Source organism: Propithecus coquereli, unplaced genomic scaffold (assembly GCF_000956105.1).
Source record: "Propithecus coquereli isolate 6110/MARCELLA unplaced genomic scaffold, Pcoq_1.0 Scaffold142, whole genome shotgun sequence".
NCBI classification, from domain to species: domain Eukaryota; kingdom Metazoa; phylum Chordata; class Mammalia; order Primates; family Indriidae; genus Propithecus; species Propithecus coquereli.
Window position 1 is genome coordinate 3,570,593 of NW_012138525.1, and position 18,221 is coordinate 3,588,813.

The 18,221-nt window shown below is 57.8% G+C and overlaps 1 protein-coding gene across 1 annotated transcript; it reads left to right on the plus strand.

Annotated features, from left to right (window-relative positions):
* Positions 1-3,903: 3,903 nt before the first annotated feature.
* Positions 3,904-14,920, plus strand: PTGES (prostaglandin E synthase). Its single transcript, XM_012639668.1, has 3 exons — positions 3,904-4,078; positions 7,479-7,561; positions 13,732-14,920. Exons 1-3 carry the CDS (start codon positions 3,953-3,955, stop codon positions 13,979-13,981), a joined length of 459 nt encoding a protein of 152 aa, XP_012495122.1. The 5' UTR covers positions 3,904-3,952; the 3' UTR covers positions 13,982-14,920.
* Positions 14,921-18,221: the final 3,301 nt, after the last annotated feature.

An 18,221-nucleotide genomic window follows, 5' to 3' on the forward strand; every position in this document is an offset into this window, starting at 1 on the left:
AATTCCAGGCAGAGGGGTCAGCCAGAGCGAAGGCCCAGAGTCAGGATGAGTGGGCGTGGGGCATTGTCCCGACTTTGGCTTTTACTGTGATTGAGATGGGAGCCACTGCAGGTTTGGAGAAAAGGAAGAATGTGATTTGGCTGATTTTTTTTTTTTTAAGCAAAAAAGAAAACTCCTAGATTTCCAGGCCCGGGTGAGTCAGAGGCGGGGGCCTCATCCTCTCCCCCTGGCTTCAGGCTCCCTTCGCGTGGGGAGGGGCCGGCTGCACGCGGCCTCAGGCCAACACCATCCCCCGGCTGGACCCCAGAGCCAAGAGGGTCTCTCTATTAGCGTCCTGCACTCCCAGGGAAGATGCCAGGGGCTCCGATTGGCTGGCCTGGGTCACAAGCTGCCACACACCTACAGGACGGGGTGCTCTTAGGGGCAGCCCCACCGGGATTACAGTCGCTAGGGATAAGGTCCTGGGAAAAGGCTCTGGTTTCCCAGACGTCGGGAGGGAGAGATGAGCTGGCAGACAAAAGAACTGCTCCCACCTGGTGCGCCCGTGTCCCAGGAGGGCTGCAGAGCCGTCGGAAAGCGGCCACTGAGCTGTGCGCGCAGCACCGCGTCTGTAGACCGCAGACCGCATTTTGCAAACACTGCTTCCGGTGAGGGTTGATGCCGCAGTGACGGCTGCCGGGCGAGTCTGGCTTCAAAGGTCACTTCAGCCAGTCCTTCTTTATTTTTTTAATCCCTTCGCATCATTTCCCCATCACTGGCTGCAGAAAGCCCAGCAATATTCCCAGAGGTCAGGAACCAGCCGAGGTGGGGCCGCTTCCTCCTCGCTAAGCCTCCTCTGATGTTACAGACAATTGGCCGCGAGAGGAGCTGGGTTCCCATCCTCAGGAAATGCCAAGGAGGGGCTGGAACAAGCCCCATGGCAGCTCTGGTCACGGCAGCTCCTCTGCTCAGGGCTGTAGGATTGCGATGGGGAGGACTTTCATGGGTGTAAACACACGGAAAAGTAACAAGGTTTCAAGATTCATCTCAGTGACTTTTTACATACGTACCCACATGTGTAACCACCACCCAGGTCAAGATAGAAAATATTTCTTGGGGCTTCTTTTGCCCTCATTTTTGTGCAGACACTGCTGTAGTTCCCAGGGGCTCCCACTCCCCCGCGCTGTGCACACAACATCCCCAGGTGACCCCCACAAGGCAGGGGGTACCAGTCCCATCTCACAGGCAAAGAAACTGAACTAGGCTGGGCGAGGTGGCTCACGCCTGTAATCCTAGCACTTTGGGAGGCTGAGGCAGGAGGATCGCTTGAGCCCAGGAGTTTGAGATTAGCCTGGGCAATATAGCAAGACCCCATCTCTACAAAAAAATACAAAAATTAGCCAGGCATGGTAGCGCATGCCTGTAGTTCCAGCTACTCGGAAGGCTGAGGTGGAAGGATTGCTTTAGTCTAGGAGTTCAAGGCTGCAGTGAGCTGTGATTAGGCCACTGCACTCCAGCCTCGGTGACAGTGTGTCTCAAAAACAAAAAAAGACTAACATTAAAAAAACAAAACGAAACAAAGAAAAATGAAACTGAAGCTCAGAGAGAAGTAACACTACCCCCCAAACAACAGCAGCAGCTCCCATGGACTGAGGGCAGCTTTGGGGAAATTCTTGGCCAAAGATCAGAGAAGGTTTTGTCCTCCTTGCCAGGCTCTGGCTTAACTGGTTCATTTCCGTAGACGATGAGGAAAAGATTCCTACCTCGAAGTCACGTACATCAGTCGTAAGAGTTTCCCTACAAAGTCTCTTTTATTTTCAGCTCGGGTAACGGCAGGCAGTGACGCGCTCCTCGCCCAGCCTCCGCTGGTCGGGTTTCCTCCTGTGGTTTCAGAAGCCCAAGCAGGGCAGAGCACTCCCCCTCGCCAAGAAGGACAGCCGGGGGCCTCCCAGGCTGTGTCCGGTCCATGATTCTGGGGGTGGTACAGCCTCCAGACCCCATCCTCATAACTGAGCTTTTCGACATGGAAGGCGGCTACCTCTAGGGGTTCCCCTGAGCTGGGGCGTCCTATTCTCGGACAGAAAGACCAGCACGGGGCAAGCTCGCGCAGCTCAACACACAGCCAGAGATAAAACATGTTTCGGGACGTCTCATACTTTCCACGTCCTGTCCCTGATGGTATGGGTGACCTATCACTCATCTTGTGGGGCTGGGACGACTCGTCCTGGCAGTCCCCGATGCCCTAGAAACATGGAGTCAGTTTATCAAGCACATATTTTGTCCAGACGAAGGAATGCTTGGCACGTGCAAATGGGCCAGAAGCCACCCACCCGCTGCCCCTAGCAGCAGGGCAGGGTTTTCCGAGCATGTCCCTCCTGACAATGTAGGATCATTATGCCTGTTTTGAGGAGGAGGAAACTGAGGCTCAGGGGACCTGCTGTAGGCCAGGTGCTTGGTAATTGTGACTTGGTAATCACAACTGCTGCCGGAGTGACTGACAGCTGCATTTTACAGCTGAGACCGGTTCAGAGAGGGAAGCTGCTTGCCCAAGGCCACAGGGCAGGGCTGGCTTTGCGATTCCAGGCCAGCCGTCCCTTCGATCTCCGACACTGCTGCCCCGGCCAGGTGCTGTCCCTAAGGTCGGGGTCAGTCCCCAGAGGGGAGCAGGCAGGCACCGGAAGCTGATTTTTCCCTCTTCCCCACTGCCCTGGGGCCCCTCCCCGCAAAGCCAAAGTGTCGGCAAAAGGAAACAAGCGAGAACCTGCCTTGGCCAAGTCCCGCCCGGAATCCCGGGAACGGGCAGGACACGGCTCGGGGAGGATTTTGAGGTGCGAGATTCGAAGAATCTTAGGGCGGCAGCTGTGGGTGCTCTCTGTTGAAGAGTCGAGGGGTCTTTCGAGAAGGTCTTGCAGTGAACGATCAAACCATCTGCCTGGAAGTTCTCTCAGAAAAGTAGAGGGATGCTAAGGAAGAGAGTGTGTCGGTTTCCTATCACTGCTGTGGCAACTCACCGCAAAGAAGTGGCTTAAAATGACACAAATTTATTATCTTGCAGTTCTGGAGGAGGGGAGTGTGAGCGGGTCTCCCCGGCTAACGTCAACGCGCCAGCAGGGCTGCGTCCCTCCTGGGGGCCTGGGGAGACGTCGTTTCCTCACTTTTTCCCCCTTCTAGAGCCTGCCCGCGAGTCTCCCTCCTCTTCACAGCCAGCCGGGCATCTTCTCTCCTCTCTGCCCTCTGCCCTGTCCCGACATCTCTCCTAGTCCTGCCTCTGTCTCTGTGTGTTCCCCTAATCTACTGCCTCCCTCTCAGAGGGCTGCCACGACTACCCTGGGCTCAGCCAGGTAACCCAGGACAGCCTCTCCCGTCTCAGGGTCCGTACTAGATCCCATCTGCAGCGTCCCTTTTGCCACATAAAGTCACATATTTGCAGGTTCTAGGGATTGGAATGTGGACATCTTTGGGGGTGGGGCGTTATTGAGCCCACCACAGACAGCAAAGTCCCCTCGGTGCAGGTGTGGCTGTGGCTCCCGTGTCCAGGCTGAGTGTGGGGCAGATGGCTTGGTTCTCAGCCTCTCCCGTCCTGAGCCCCGGAGGTGGGCACAAATCAGTGACATCCATCGTGTGCAGAGGTGCCCAGCCTTGTCACACCCCCTAGGAGGCGGGTCCCGCAGCACAGTTTCATACCATAGACTAGGAAACAAATGTGAAAGTGTCAGAGGATTTGCCAGGGAGGGGTGGTCCAGTGCCGGGGGAGCAGCAGGGACAGCTCCCGGCTGTCTGCTTCTCACAGCATCTGGGGCAGAAGTTGCTCTTCTTCCTCTCCTGAGAAGGGGCTGGCCGGGCGATGGGGCGGGGGAGTGGGCGGGCTCTGACTGCGGACGGGCCTCCCCAGGCTCTCCCCGCCTCCTCCCTGCTCTGCTGCAGGCGCTGCTCTGCTGATCACACCCACAGTTGGGCTACAGCTGAGCCAGAGATGCCTCCCCACCGCCTGGCGATGGACAGCCAGGTACTCCCGGCCTTCCTGCTCTGCAGCACACTGCTGGTCATCAAGATGTACGTGGTGGCCGTCATCACGGGCCAAGTGAGGCTGCGGAAGAAGGTAAGTGCCGCCCCGGGGGCCCCCAGCCCTGGTGTGCTCGCTTCTCTCCCTGCCCTGCCTGGAAAGTCCAGGGACCGGGAAGCGCGGCCAAGGTGTGCACAGCAGGGCTTGCAGCTGGGCGCCTTTCCCAGCCCTTCTGAGCGGCTCCCTGCTGGGCAGGGCTCGAACTTTCTTGTCTTCTGGTTTAAGAGCATTTACTCACTTGCTGTGCCACCAGGATAGACTGTTGGCACCGGGTCTCCCGGAGAAGCAGGTCCTGGAGGGTGGAGCATGGGAGCGTGACAGCACAAAGCCTCCGTTTGACCTGGTGGCTTCCCGGCATGGGAGAGCCGAGGCTTGGGTGGAGTGGAAACCGGTGAAACAGGAGCTCGAGAAACGTTTGAGTGGAAATTCCCACTCCCTGGCCAGTGTCGCCTACAAATCCACTGCAGCCCCCAGAGGCCGGGTCTCAGCCAGGCCCCAGCGGGCTGCTCAGGGAGGAATTTCCCCATCGTGAGTCCCTGAACCAAACAACAATAAAGAGGCTGAGATCTGGGCCAGGGCGAGCGAGCAGGCAGGATGACCCATTCCAGAGGGCTCTGTTGCACGGGACGGCCCTGTGAGTCCACAAAGTTGTGGGCCAAGCTCACGGCTGTCCTGCCAGAAAGCAGAAAGGTCCAGGGTCACCTGCTGATCATCTTCCCAGATATCTGAACAGAGGAACCATTTCTTCCCCTTTGTCCAGTTGGAGGGCCAGGCGAGGCTGGCTCTGGCATCGTGTGTGGGTGGATCCTGGGCAGCGAGGACCTTGCCCACAAGCGAGGCTCAGGCCCTGGTGCAGGTACAGGCAGGATTAAAGGCAGGGCAACTGCCCAGGTGACAGGACTGTGCCCGGAGGCCACGGCATACTGATTGCTTCTGACTTCTCCCCACCTCGCCGGCCCTGGGGTGTGGAAACCAGGGCTAACTGGGTCAGCTGCATCCACTCTTGACTCCTTCCCGTGTGTGGCCGGGAGCTGAGCACTCAGTCCTCACCGCAGCCCCGGGAGAGGAGAAGGAGGAGCCACATTCACCTCATTTTCTAGGTGAGCAGCCTGGGCTCAGAGCGGCGGCATCACCTGTGAAGGTCGCCAGCCGGGTTTGAGTTCAGGTGTCCGGCTCCAGAGCCCACATGCTGCCTAGGGGCCTGGGGTTCTTACCAGCAGGCGCAGGGAGTCCAGGGAAGGCAGCAGGCTCCCTGAGTGCCTTTCTGCCTGATCAGCCTGGAACTGGCAGGAGACCTTCCGTCCCAGGCTGCCCCGAGGTGCTCCTTGCGACCACGTGGCTCCCTCTCGTCTCTGCTCTGGGCACATGGTGCCACCCAGGAAGGACCTGGGGGAGCACACAGTGTGGAGGGGACAGGCACAGGCCATGGCTCCTCCACCCGCCAGCCCTGGGACCTGGCAAGTCTGGGTGCTCAGTGTCCTCTGTGAACTGGGGATGGTGACAGCAGGGCCAGGAGAATCCAACAGGCGGCACAGAGCAAACGCTCCGCCAGCATCAATCCTTATGCCTTGTAGTAGCTGAAATGAACACGAACAGCAGCAGCCATAGCTCGCTTCCCGGGAGTGCATCAGGCCTGGCCCCTCGCCCCAGCTGGAGGTGGCACCTCAGCCTCTGACACCAGGGGCTCTTCTGGTCTTGGCTGCAGCGGGCTCCTGCAGGCTGACTTGTGTATTTGAGTTTTGTCTGCAGGCGTGAGCAACGCGTGGACTGTGTACCTCGAAGCGGGTCCTGGCTGAATGCTGAGGCCCTTTGGAAGGTGTCACGGATCCAGGGACGTGGTGCATGGCCATCAGAGTCGGTGATTCGCTGACTTAAGGGCTGGCCAGTGGAGAGGCATTCTGGTGCAGGGTTCCGATCCCACCCATGACTGCCATCGGGCACAGTCTGTGTTCACCTCTGGGGCGGCAGGGCAGGCCCACCAGGCAGGACAAACCAGCCGTGGGGGCTGGTCATGAGTCAGACGCACAGGGCTTGCATTAAACAAGCCATTTGGAAAACCCGCTGCTGACATTCAGATTCTGCCGTGGGCTGGTTGACTTTGCCTGGATCCCCGCAGAGGACGGGGGGGCGGGCAGGAGCCGTGGGTGTGGGCCTTCGGTGACCGGAGTCTCTGCTTTCCAATCAGAGAAAGTGACAATTCACTGAGTGTCGTCCTCGTGCTGGGTGCTGTGTCAGAGGCTCCTCCAGGACTCTCCCTCGTTTTTTGCACGGTCCGTGAGCTGCCTTTTATCCCGAGTGTACAGATGAGGAAGCTGCAGTCAGAGCAGAGCTGAGTTTCCAGCCTGGGGCTCTCAAGAGCCTTTCCTTGCTTTTAACACACAGTCCAAATTTTTTTTAAGAGACAGGGCGTTGCTCTGTCATCCAGGCTGGAGTGCAGTGGTGCCGTCATAGCTCACCGCAGCCTCGAACTCCAGGACTCAAGTGATCCTCCTGCCTTAGCCTCCCGAGTAGCTGGGGCCACAGATGCACCCCACCACCCTAGGATAATTTTTTTCTTTTTTCACTTAAAAAAAAATTTTTTTTTTTTTGAAACAGCGTCTTGTTCTGTCACCTGGGCTAGAGTGCTATGGCGTCAGCCTAGCTCACAGCAACCTCAAACTCCTAAGCTCAAGCAATCCTCCTGCCTCAGCCTCCTGAGTAGCTGGGACTACAGGCATGCACCACCACGCCCAGCTAATTTCTTTCTACTTTTAGTAGAGATGAGGTCTTGCTCTTGCTCAGGCTGGTCTTGAACTCCTGGGCTCTAGTGACCCCCTCTCTCACCCTTCTGAGTAGCTGGGACTACAGGCGTGTGCCACTGTGCCCAGTTCAAATTCTTAAGGCACCTCTAGGATCTCCCTGACCCCCATAACTTCATCTTGGACCCCCTCCCTTGCTCTCTATGCTCCAGCCATGCTGGTTTTCTGTTCTTCAAACATATCCAGCTTCAGGCCCCAGGGCCTTTGCATGTGCTCTTTCTGCCTGGAATGTTGATGCCCCAGCCCTCCCTTCCTCTGGTTAAGGTCAATGCAGCCTTCAAGCCTCAGCTTTAATGTCACTGCCTCAGAGAAGCCTCCTTTGACCCCAGACTCAGTCAGGTCTCCCATGAACATTCTCAAGGCCAACCCTGTCTTCTTTCTTACCAGGTGACACCACCTGGTCTTCCCTGGTCCACAGGCAATTCCCCCATCAGACTATGAGCTTCACAAGGGCAGGGACAGGGAGCCATTCTCGTAGCGAGGCCCCATGGCACAGAGAAGGAGCTCGTGGCTGCTAGTTGAATGGCCATGGTCATGACAGCACCACTGCCCTGTGAACTCTGTCCAGGGGTGAAACACAGACCAGGCAACCAGGCCACCCATCTCCTGAGCAGTAATTCTCACCCTATGTGTTGCAGGCTTTTGCCAACCCGGAGGATGCCGTGAGACACGGAGGCCTGCAGTACTGCCGGACCGACCCGGACGTGGAGCGCTGCCTCCGGTGAGTGCCGTGGGGCCGCTGGCCGCAGACCTGGCCGCGTCCTGTTCTCTCAGACCTTCTGCTCACTGAGGGCGTGGAGGACTCCCGGGAGCTGAGGTTTCCTGCGTTCCTCATCCCCTTAGACTGTTTTATTCATTGATTTAATTTCTAATTAAATTTAGAAAACTAATGCAAGGTCACGACTCAGAATCACAAAATTAGAAAAGGATATTCCCTAAAAATTCAATCTCCCTCCCACCTCTGACCTCCAGGTATTTCCTGGCTCTACCCTCCAGGGGCAGATGCTGTGACCAGCGCCCTGCCCATCTTGCCAGACAGATCTTCTGCACTTGCAAACACGTGTCGTGCTTTCCCTTTTGCCCCTAAAGAATCACCCTTTACCCCCTGCCTGTGCTCTGCTGTTTCACGTGACGACAGAGGTTGTTTCAGCACAGAGGACCCCTGTTCCCGTGTGGGTGCCGCAGTGTCCGTGCCACTGCCTTGCCGAGTGGGTGGCCCACACCTTACGTAACCGATTCCCCCGACGGGCACGCAGACTGTTCTCGGTCTTTCTCTGTTACGAACAGTGTACATCAACTCCCCTCATTTGCCTTTGTGCGTACGTGTGAGCAAAGCTGCAGGACGCAACCACAGGGTGAGACGCATTGCCACACGTGCCCGTCTCTTGCCCAGCTGGCGCGGGGGCCGTTCCTCCCCGCCCCGGACAGCTCAGTCTGCCGTGATCCTTCTGGGTGGATCCCTGCCAACGTGATATGTGAAAATTCACATCACGTTTCGGTTTCACTTTGCATTTCTTTCATTCCGAGTGAAGTTAAACGTCTTTTCATATGCTTAACATCCCCCGGTCAATTAAAATCAATTTTTCTTACTGGAAAAATCAGAACTACTCATTGCAGACAATTTGGATAATACTGAAAGACAAAAAGGAAAACAACTCACCACTCTAATCACTGTTCCCATTTTCACCTCTCTCCTCTTTTTCTTCTGTGTCTAAATATTTTTTCATACAGTTAGGCATGCATTAGGTATACCCAACTTGGAGTTCTGATTTTTTTTGTTAACATTATTTCATGAGCACTTTTTATGTCAGTAAATATTTCTTAACAGCTGCATAAAATTCCACCAGAGACTAAATGTTAATTTCACATCACCAGTGTCAATATTGGATTTTTGGTGGTTTATGCTCTGCCATGTTCACCAGCAGGCTGGAGGGCGAGAAGGTGACACCCCAGGAGGTGGGGGTCGACCGAGGACAGTGATGGGGAAGCCGGGAGCGGGGAGCCCGACAGGGCGAGACAGGAGACAAACCGTCAACACGCTCCCAGGCGTCACAGCCGGAAATGGGTGGGACGCTGTCATTTAAATAATAGAAATTCTTTTATTGAAAGAAAGTCCGTGGGCTTTTTTCTTATGTTTTTCTTGGCCATTGACAATAATATACACACTGTGGTTTTACAAAATTACAGAGGTGCGTAATGTAGAAAGTGAAATTTCCTGCCATCTGCCCTTCCACATCCTTCCTTTGGAGTCCGTCCGTCCATCCACGTGTCCTTCGATGAGCACCTATTCTGTGCAGGACACAGTGCTGAGCACCAGCTGTACTTTGGGGAACGAAAGCCTTCCCCACTCGTGCCCCATGTTGGTGACCCTTGTCCCTGGTTGTCTCGGCTCTTCTGGACAGCGGGGAAGGACGTGATGAGCCGCTGAGGCCGCGGGACCGCCAGCTCTCGGCAGCCACCGGGAGACCGTGTTTCGGCTCCTCCCGGGCTGCGCGTTCGATGTAGCAGAGCTTTCATGTGGCGCAGGGTAGCCACGTGGGCTCACGAACACTCGGTTTATTTTTACGCGCTGTGACCAGGCCAGGGAGAGACCTATCCACCCACCCGCCCAAATTTTTTCTTCTCAACAGAATGGCCCGTCACCTACAGTACTGATGCTTAAGGGGTTGACATTCAACTCAGCCTGGCTGAGCTGCTCTTACCTTCTAGTGTTTTCTACCCATCGGCGTGGTTTTGAAACCTATTGTATACCGGGCCCGTGCCGGACCTGGGGGGGCCTGGGTCCCTGAGACCCCTCCTTGAGGGTGCAGAGTGAAGGGAATTAACACATCCTGCCGTCTGCTACCGGAGAGCGGGCCGGAACCTGAGTGGGGAGATCCCCTTAAGCGAAAGTCAGTTAAATATTAGACCAGGGTTTATAGCGCGATCGGAGTTGCCCTCTGTCAAGCGGAAAAGCGCTTGGTTCTTGGAGTATAATCTGCCTTGCAGGTTAGCAGGTTAGCACACGCACGAAACGTGAGCCCAGCCCGGGGGGAAGCGGGGCCCGGGTCTGAAGGATGAACCCAGCCACCTTTTCACGATACCGATCCGAATTTCCTGGGAAATGTGTGTTGTGACCCAAACCTGAGGCTGTGTGTCTGCACCTGCAGTGAGGGGCCATCCGTGTAGTCCCAAAGAAGGAAGGCAAACACTTGTCCCGAGCTTTTGTATTTCTGACTATTTGGAGTGTGTAGACTTAAGCTGAGTGAACTGGTTTGTCAGGAAATTGGGTCCCAAAATGTCAGCCCCAAAAGTCCCTTAGACATCACCCAACATGTTCGTTTTGCAGACGGTGAACAGAGGCCCAGACAGAGAGAGAGAGACTGGCCTGGGGCCGTGGCACTGATTGGCACCACGGCCGAACTGGAGACTCTGGCGCCAGCGCCCCTGCCCCCGCACCGTGAAGTGTTGTTTATTAATCTGCCCGGGCATCGGAGGGTGGTCGGGCATCTGGCAAAACCAAGGGGTGAAATTCGCTTTAACAACGTGTCCAGGCCAGGGCTGGTGACGGTGGTGGTGATGATGGTGGTGACGATGATGAAGATGACGGCAGCTAACTTAACATGCACCTACTCAGTGTTGGGGGGTTCTAAGCACTGTCCAGCTGCCAACTCGCTCAGCACTCAGAGGCAGCCGAGGTTCCTGAGGGGTCTGCTCTGCGCGAAGGCGACTTTGCAGTTTTACTCCATCGTGAACTTGCCTTTACGAGTAAGCAGCGCAGATCCCGAATGCAAGGAACCCGCCAGCGGGGCTGGGGGCGGGCAGAAGAGTGGCCAGCAGCTGGCCCTGCCCCGATGCCTGGGGGTACCTGTTGCCACCTGTCACCTGCTGTAGTAAAATGCAGATGGTGTCGTAATGTCTGTTGAGGGTGAGGGGCAGGCCTGAGGCTGCAGGAGGCCGCACAAGTTCAGTCTAGCAGGAATTTGCTTTGGGTGAGTTTTACCTTAAAAAAGTGGTTATTACTGGAATGACGCGTTTTGCCCAAGCATCTCCCTGGTACGTGACTCCCTCCACATCTCCCAATTCAGATCCTGGAGGTCAGAAGGAGGGAGGTGAGTTTTCTTGCATCGTTCCTTGATTTCCCCATTGCTCCCTGTCCCTGGCTCCACTGTGGCCTCGCGGGGGCCTCCCTGTGGCTTCGTGGGAGCCCCACTGTGGTTTGAGACAGAACAGACGGGGGAGGGAGGGCTGGGCCAGCTCTGGGGGCTGCGAGTCAGAGCTTTGGGCTCTTCTAGCCACCGGCCACCTCTCCTCCCACGCTGGCGACCTTGTGTAGCTGCCCAGTTGCTGCAGCAGGAGGTGGGGCTCAGTCCCCGCCGTACGGTTTTGTGCAAGGCCTGCCTCTCCCCACCCTTCGCCCGCTCTCTGGGCTTTGGCCATGTTTGTGTTCTGCCTGTTCTGTGATTCTCTTAACAGCTCTCTAAAAGTTGACTCACTCTTAAAATGTAAACACATACTTTAAGGAGAAATGTCTGGATGAATGGCTTTCACATGCTAGTTATGCTTCTCTTGGAACTTTCAATACATTTTATCAAAATACTCATCCAGGTGGCACCATCTTGTGCGTCACCTGTGGTGGGCAGAACACATCTTCAGACATAACAACTTAATCTAAAATGGGCTTTCCAGCCAGGTGCTGTGGCTCGTGCCTATAATCCCAGCACTTGGAGAGGCTGAGGTAGGAGGATTGCTTGAGGCCAGGAGTTTGAGACCAGCCTGAGCAACATGGTGAGACCCTGTCTCTACAAAAAAACAAAAACTTAGCTAGGCATGGTGGCATGTGCCTGTAGTCCCAGCTACTGGGGAGGCTGAGGCAGGAGGATCGCTTAAGCCCAGGAGTTTGAGGCTGCAGTCAGCCATGATGATGCCACTGCACTCCAGCCTGGGCAACAGAGTAAGACCTTGTTTAAAAAAGAGGGAGGTTCCCAAGATGTCCCTCTAATCTGTGTATGGGGAATATTGGTCCACACAGCTCCATTTCCACAGGATGGGCGGATTTTGGAGGACCACTTGTTGCCTTTTCTGTCATGACTCCCAAGTAAGGTGAGGGACATACCTGACTGGGGTGTTGGAGTGCCCCCCGTCCTTGGTTTCTCCCTCTTCTTCTTCCCTGCACTCAGCACCCTAGGATCCCCCAGGGCCTGCCTCCCTCGGGTGTGGCGCAGTCTTCCCCACAGCTGCTGAGACTTGGCCTGTTGCCAACTCGCGTTCCCTGTGGCTGGTTTGCAACGTCGAGATGCAGGGGAAAAGGAGAAGGAAGGCTCACGCTGGTGTCAGGGTATGGGACACAGATGCCAGGGGCCGTGTCCTGCATTTGGCCTGAGAAAGATCCAGGCCCTGCTGGTTTTATGGGAGTTTTTGTACGCTCAGATTGAATTCCAGTCCTGCTTCCTGAGTCCCCTCTCCCGCTCCTAGTCTGCCTCACTCTCTCTTGCGCACCACACTCTAGCCACAGAGGTAGCTTTTCTGCACCTCAAACACACTATGCTTATTCCTACCTCAGGACCTTTGCACGTGCCAGTCCCGCTCCCTGGAAAGGTTTTCCTCTGCACGGCTGGCTTCTCATCATTCAGGCTTCAGTACAAATGGCTCCCCCCCCAACCATCCCCACCACAGTCACACGACAGAGACCCCTATAGTGTGGAGTTCCCGAGCACGCCAGGCCCCTCCCTGCCCTTCTCACTTTCTCTGGGTCGGGCTGGTACACTGTGGCCCTTGCCAAAGACTCATCTTGCCAGTGGGAGGGAAGAGGAGGACTCCACAGCAGGTCACCACATGGGGACTGGGCTGGGGCTGGCTGCTGCCGCACTGTTGTTGGGGAAATGCATTCTAGCCAGAAGGCCTGGAGAGGGGCTTCTATTCCAGCACAGTCCCCTTGCCTCACACATGTGGCCTGTCCTTGGGGGAGGTCGTGGCCCGGGCACTGGATTCCTGTTTATTTGAACTTCCAACGTGGCCATCTATGGCTTCAGTCGCTCGCTCAGCCTCTAATTTACAAAGTCTTCCCTTTGTGAAGAAAGCTGACCATTAGTAGGAGTCATGGAAAATGTGAACCAACTCCTAGCAGAAGTGGGTGAGCTTTCTTTCTCGGTCATTTATTTATGGCAGGGTTATACACAGCACCTCCCCACCCCCACCACACAGACACACACATTTGATTACTTTAAACAAAAGAAGAGGCTGGAAAGCACGTATGAAATGGGAGCGTCCCAGAGGCTGGTGCTTGGCTCCAGCGGGTGGAAGCTGATCTTGTTATTATTGTCCCTGAAAGGCCGGGTGGCGCTTATGTTTGGGGTAGAACGAGACGGAGCCAGGCGTCGGTTTCAAGTGCGTACTCTTAGGCTTCCGCCCCTTCTGTTGGGGAGGGGTCCCGAAAGCTGCATGCAGGAGCGGCAGCCTCAGGCCTGACTCAGAGAAGCCCTGCCATGGTTCAAATCCCAGCTCCGCCAATCACTGGCTCTGCAAAGCGCTCAAACCTCTGAGCCCCACTTTTCCTGCCTGGTGTCCAAGGGCCTGTGGGGAAGATGGGGAGAGTGGGGCAGGGCCAGTCCCAGCAAGCCCTAGAGCCAGGGTGAGAAAACCGTAAACCCACAGCCCTTTGGGACGCCTGGCCCATTGCTGGGGGCTTGGCTTTGTCAACTGCCTGTGAGCATAGCTTGGAGCTGCTGTCCCTCTGGACTCTGGGGCATCTCTTGTCCTGCCCATGAATGGACTGGAGTGTCTGGTACCCCTGAAACGATCCCCAGTGGGTCTGGGCCCTTCCAGAACAGAGTGCCTGCTTCCATGACATTCTCAGAGGAGTCCATGGCCCCAAGCTAACACCTGGCTGACCACAGCCCCTTGTCTCCCCAGAGCCCACCGGAACGACATGGAGACCATCTACCCCTTCCTCTTCCTGGGCTTCGTCTACTCCTTCCTGGGTCCTAACCCTTTTGTCGCCTGGATGCACTTCCTGATCGTCCTCCTGGGCCGTGTGGTGCACACGGTGGCCTACCTGGGGAAGCTGCGGGCGCCCATCCGCTCCGTGAGCTACACCCTGGCCCAGCTCCCCTGCGCCTCCATGGCCTTGCAGATCCTCTGGGAAGCAGCCCGCCACCTGTGACCAGCAGCCGCGCCGCCATGGCCACCAGACCATGGGCCGAGAGCCACTGTGGCTGTATCTGGGGACTTGGTGTCCGTTCCAGATTGTGATAGGCCCTGGGTCCTGGTTTCCTGGCAACCTGCTGAGTGTGTAGACACCCGGGCCCAGTGGGCCTGTGTGTGCGCATGCGTGTGCACGTGTGTGCGTGTGCGTGCGTGTGTGTACGTGCGTGTTTCTTAGCCCCTTGGATTCCTGCATGAAGTGGTTGACTGGACCCATTCAGAGACAGGCTGCCAAGATCGACAACCCCTCGACTCAGATAACAGAGCGTTGACAACATCACCCCCTCCCTCCGTAAGAGTGGACAGAGAGGGGAGGCTCCATTCAGGGTCCCCAGCCTAAGGACCATCCGGATCCAGGCCAAGAACGCGGACCTCTCAGCCCACCCCGGAGGTCCTGGCCCAGCCATCTGCATCTGACAGAGGCCCCCACACGAGTCCCTGCGATGGCCAGGCCTGGGCACCACGGCCGGTGCCCTCGGAGGTAGGCTCGGGAATAGCCCGCGCTTCTCCCGCGGTGGCGTTGAGCGCGACCAGGGCGGGATCGTGCTGCTGTGTTCCCCCTTGTCGCCTCCCCTGCCCTTTGCTCTGGGTTCCTTTCTGGAGCCTTCTCTCTGGCTCAGGAGCAGATGGGAGGGGACCACAGTAAGGTCGGCCTTCTCCTCCAGGGCTTCAGTCACTGCAAGGGGCTGTCAGTCGAGGACAGTGGCTTTGAATGACCAGTCACTAAAAGGAACTTTCTGGCTCCTTCAGTACCTCTGAAGTTTGAAAGCTGCAAACGTCTGCCTCGTGGGGAATCCGCGTGTGCGTGTGCGTGTGCGTGTGTGAGTGTGTGTGTGAGTGTGTGTGTGTGTGGCCTCTCCTAGACTCACGCGTGATCTTTAGTCATTAAATGGAAGGGCCTGACCAGTCGGCCCACACGGCCTCTTGGGTTGCGTGTTCCCAGTGTCGCCGCTGCCGGCCTGGCCTGGCGCTCCGGCGTGCTGGGCATTTTGCCGGTGTGTGTCTGGGGCGACGCTGGCAGGACACGGCCACCCCCCCGCCCAGTCACGGCCGCCTTTACCAGCCCCCTGCTTGCAGATGAGCACACCGAGGCCAGGGGGCGCACACCTTGCAGGGCAGGGCCACTCCCCAGGCCGGGACTGCCAGACTCCCTGAGCCCCCGTTCTGAACCGCTGTGACTGCCGGGCTGCCTCACCCTCCCCAAACGCCCCTCCCAGCACCCTGAGGCCGGTGCCCTCTGACTGGTGGGACCTGCGTGGGGGGGCCTGGGGGGCTCGGCGACCCCAGGACTCCCTAGAAAGCGAAGCTCAGAGCAGGCAGTGGGGAGCACTGCCCTCTGGTGGTGAGATGGCGCCTCTGTCCTTGGGCCGCCGCTGCCCAGCTGCAAGCAGGAAAGGCACAGTCCAGTATTGAGCACCTGCTGTTTGCTGAGCATTGTGCTGGACACAGAACTTACTTTTCCCCTCACTGAATCCTTAAAACAACCCTAGGAGGGAGGCGCTTCAGCTTTTCAGATGAGGAAAGTAAAGCTCAGAGGGGGGAGTCACTTGCCAGCATCCCTGAGCGAGGGCGCGGCAAGGGAGAGGGAGGAGAAATGGACGCGACGGACGTCTGGATATTTTCCCTCCTGGAGAAGGAGGGCCCTGTGGGCAAACAGCCCTGCTCGGAACCTGCGGGACCGTGAGCTGGGGTGCAGGCGACCTCCTGAGCCTGGGCCTGCGTGAGGGAGGCGGCCCCCTCGGAGCAGAGCTGCAGAGTCGCTGAGCTCCCTGCCCCCGTCACCCGCTCTGCAGCCTCCTGCGCTGCCTGTGAGTCCCAGCCCGCGGGAGGGCCCCAGGACAGCAGACAGTGACGACCCAGGTGCTCAGTGCCCTGATGGGGGAGGTGGGGCAGTGGGAGTGCAAAGGGGCCTCTAACCCCTGCTGGGGGTGCTGCCTGGAAGGTGGAAACTCGCCTGGGTTGGGGGCAGGTCAGACTGGTTTGGGGGAATGTCCAAGCCAGGAAAATCAAGGTGCAAAGATGAGGAGAGCTCAGCCCCTGGGTCTGGAGGCTGGAAGCGGAGGGAAGGAGCGGGAGAGGGAGCGGAGGGGATGGTGGGGAGTTGGGGAGCTGGAGGGTGTGGAGGGGGGTGTGGGGCATGGAGGTGTGGAAAAGAGGTGTGGGGGGAGGTGTAGGGGTGGGTGTGGAGGGGCTCCTTGTCAGGGAGTTGGGGGGTCAGGTAGGGGAGGGCTTGGCATGGTTGGCTCTGTTTCCCGAAGGGACCTCTGAGGCAGCCGTGGGGACAGCAGGGAGGGGCTGGACAGCTGGCCGTGGACACAGTGGGCTATGGCCTGACCCTGGCCCCCCAAGTGGCTTGGACAGTGCCCTCCCTGGCTGCCCGCCCAGGACCCAGGGGACAGGGGCGGGTGTGACCGAGGGCAGGGGGGCGGTGCCCAGGGTGCTGGCAGGAGCCCAGCGAATTTTCCTGGGCGAGGAGGAGGCCTGGGGGCCTACTCTCTCCCGGCCCTGGGGCTGACCCAACGCTCCGGGATGGGAAGGGCGGGGAGAGGCCTCCTGGCTCCACAGAGCACGGCAGACCAGCGAGGCACGGAGGGCGCCTTGCAGCTGAGCGCACCTGCCGACCGACTGGAGGCAGCAGCCACCTCGAGTGAGCGCTGAGTGCAAGTCGGCCCTGGCAGGCGCGGGGGAGGTTTTTCCTGGCCTCGCTGGTCTGCAGCCCACGTTCCTCCCAAGCTCCGCCCTGACGGGCCAACCCCGCAGCTGCCCCCTCCTCCTGACCCTGGAGTCTGGATGTTGGGAAGTCAGGCTTTGGCTGCCTGCGGTCTGGGGGTCTGGCGGGGTAGGAGCTACTGAGCGGCAGCCTGGGGCCCCTAGTGCCACAGCCTGGGGAGGCAGGAGAGGAGGTTTTGGCCTCTGGGGGGCAGTGAATGGTGCTGAGGCCCAGGCCTCGGAGGTTGGTGCTGCCTCTGGTCGGGGCCTGGGGTATGGGGGCATCTTCTCCTGAGCTCTGAGTGTGCAGGGGAGCCTAGGGCTGAGCTGGGGTACACGCAGACGCAAGGGACAGGGAGCAGGGTTGCAACCTGAGGGCCTCTTTTCAAAGTGTGCCGATGTGATCTCATGTTACAGAATCCTTCATCCCCACCCCCAGTACTCGCGCCTTCTTAGGAGGAAGCCCAAGACAGGGGACGGCTGGTGTGCCCTGCCCACCAGGGCTCCCCAATCTCCCATGATGGCCCCCCTGGAACCCCCCTGGTGTGTGAGCAGCTTGGGGGCAACGATGACAGTGGACAGAGGGGCCTGCATTTCAGAGTTCTGGATGCTGGTCTGTGGAGAAGGGACAGAAGCCTGAGCCCCTGGGAGGCAGAGCTCCCTCCCCACAGAGTAGAGCAGATTCTTGGGCCTCTGTGTGTGTCGGGAGGCTACCGCCCTCCGGAAGGGGCACCCAGGCTGGCCAGGGCAGAAGCACCGACGCCTTCTAATTCCAAGTGGGCTGGGCCTCCGGCAGTCACCAAAGAGGCTCGTCCTACGGGGCTGTGCGGAGGGAGGCAGACTTCCTGAGAGAGGTGTTGGGACCATGAAGGTGAATGGGGTTTTAAAAAATTGTTAATTATATGTACTCACAAGTGGTGGTAAATGCCCAAGGTTTAGAAACTACAGAAAGGCTCACAGAAGAAAACAAAAGCTCCAGGCTCCCGCCACGGAGAGGCTGCCCGGGTCAGGCTCTGGCCCCCTGGGACTCGTGTCCATGCACATCGCTGCAGGGTCCCATGTCACTGCTGTAGCCGCCCACCGGAACCCTGCGTTCCCCTGGGCCCCCACAGTATCACTCCCCACCCGGGGGTGGAGGCTCCTGCCACTTCTGTGTGCAAAGCCCTCTGATGGCTTCCGTCCCACTTGGAGGGAGGCCAAGTTCCCGTGAGGCTGGGCAGAACCCCTCTGTCTTCTCTGCCTTCTCCTTCTTTGTCTGTCTCTCCACCGAGAACGTGCCAAAGGGGGACAGAGATTTGGGTTGGTAGCTCCCTGCTGTGCCTGGCTCCTGGCCCGTTAGGTGAAGGAATGGACGTGTGCAGTGAATGTGCATGCATCTGTGTGTGTGTGTGTGTGTGTGTGTGTGTGTGTACACACCATAGAGACAGATTCACAGTCACTCTTATTCCACAACAAAGACACTCAGGGAGGGTTTCTCCATCTCTGCGCAC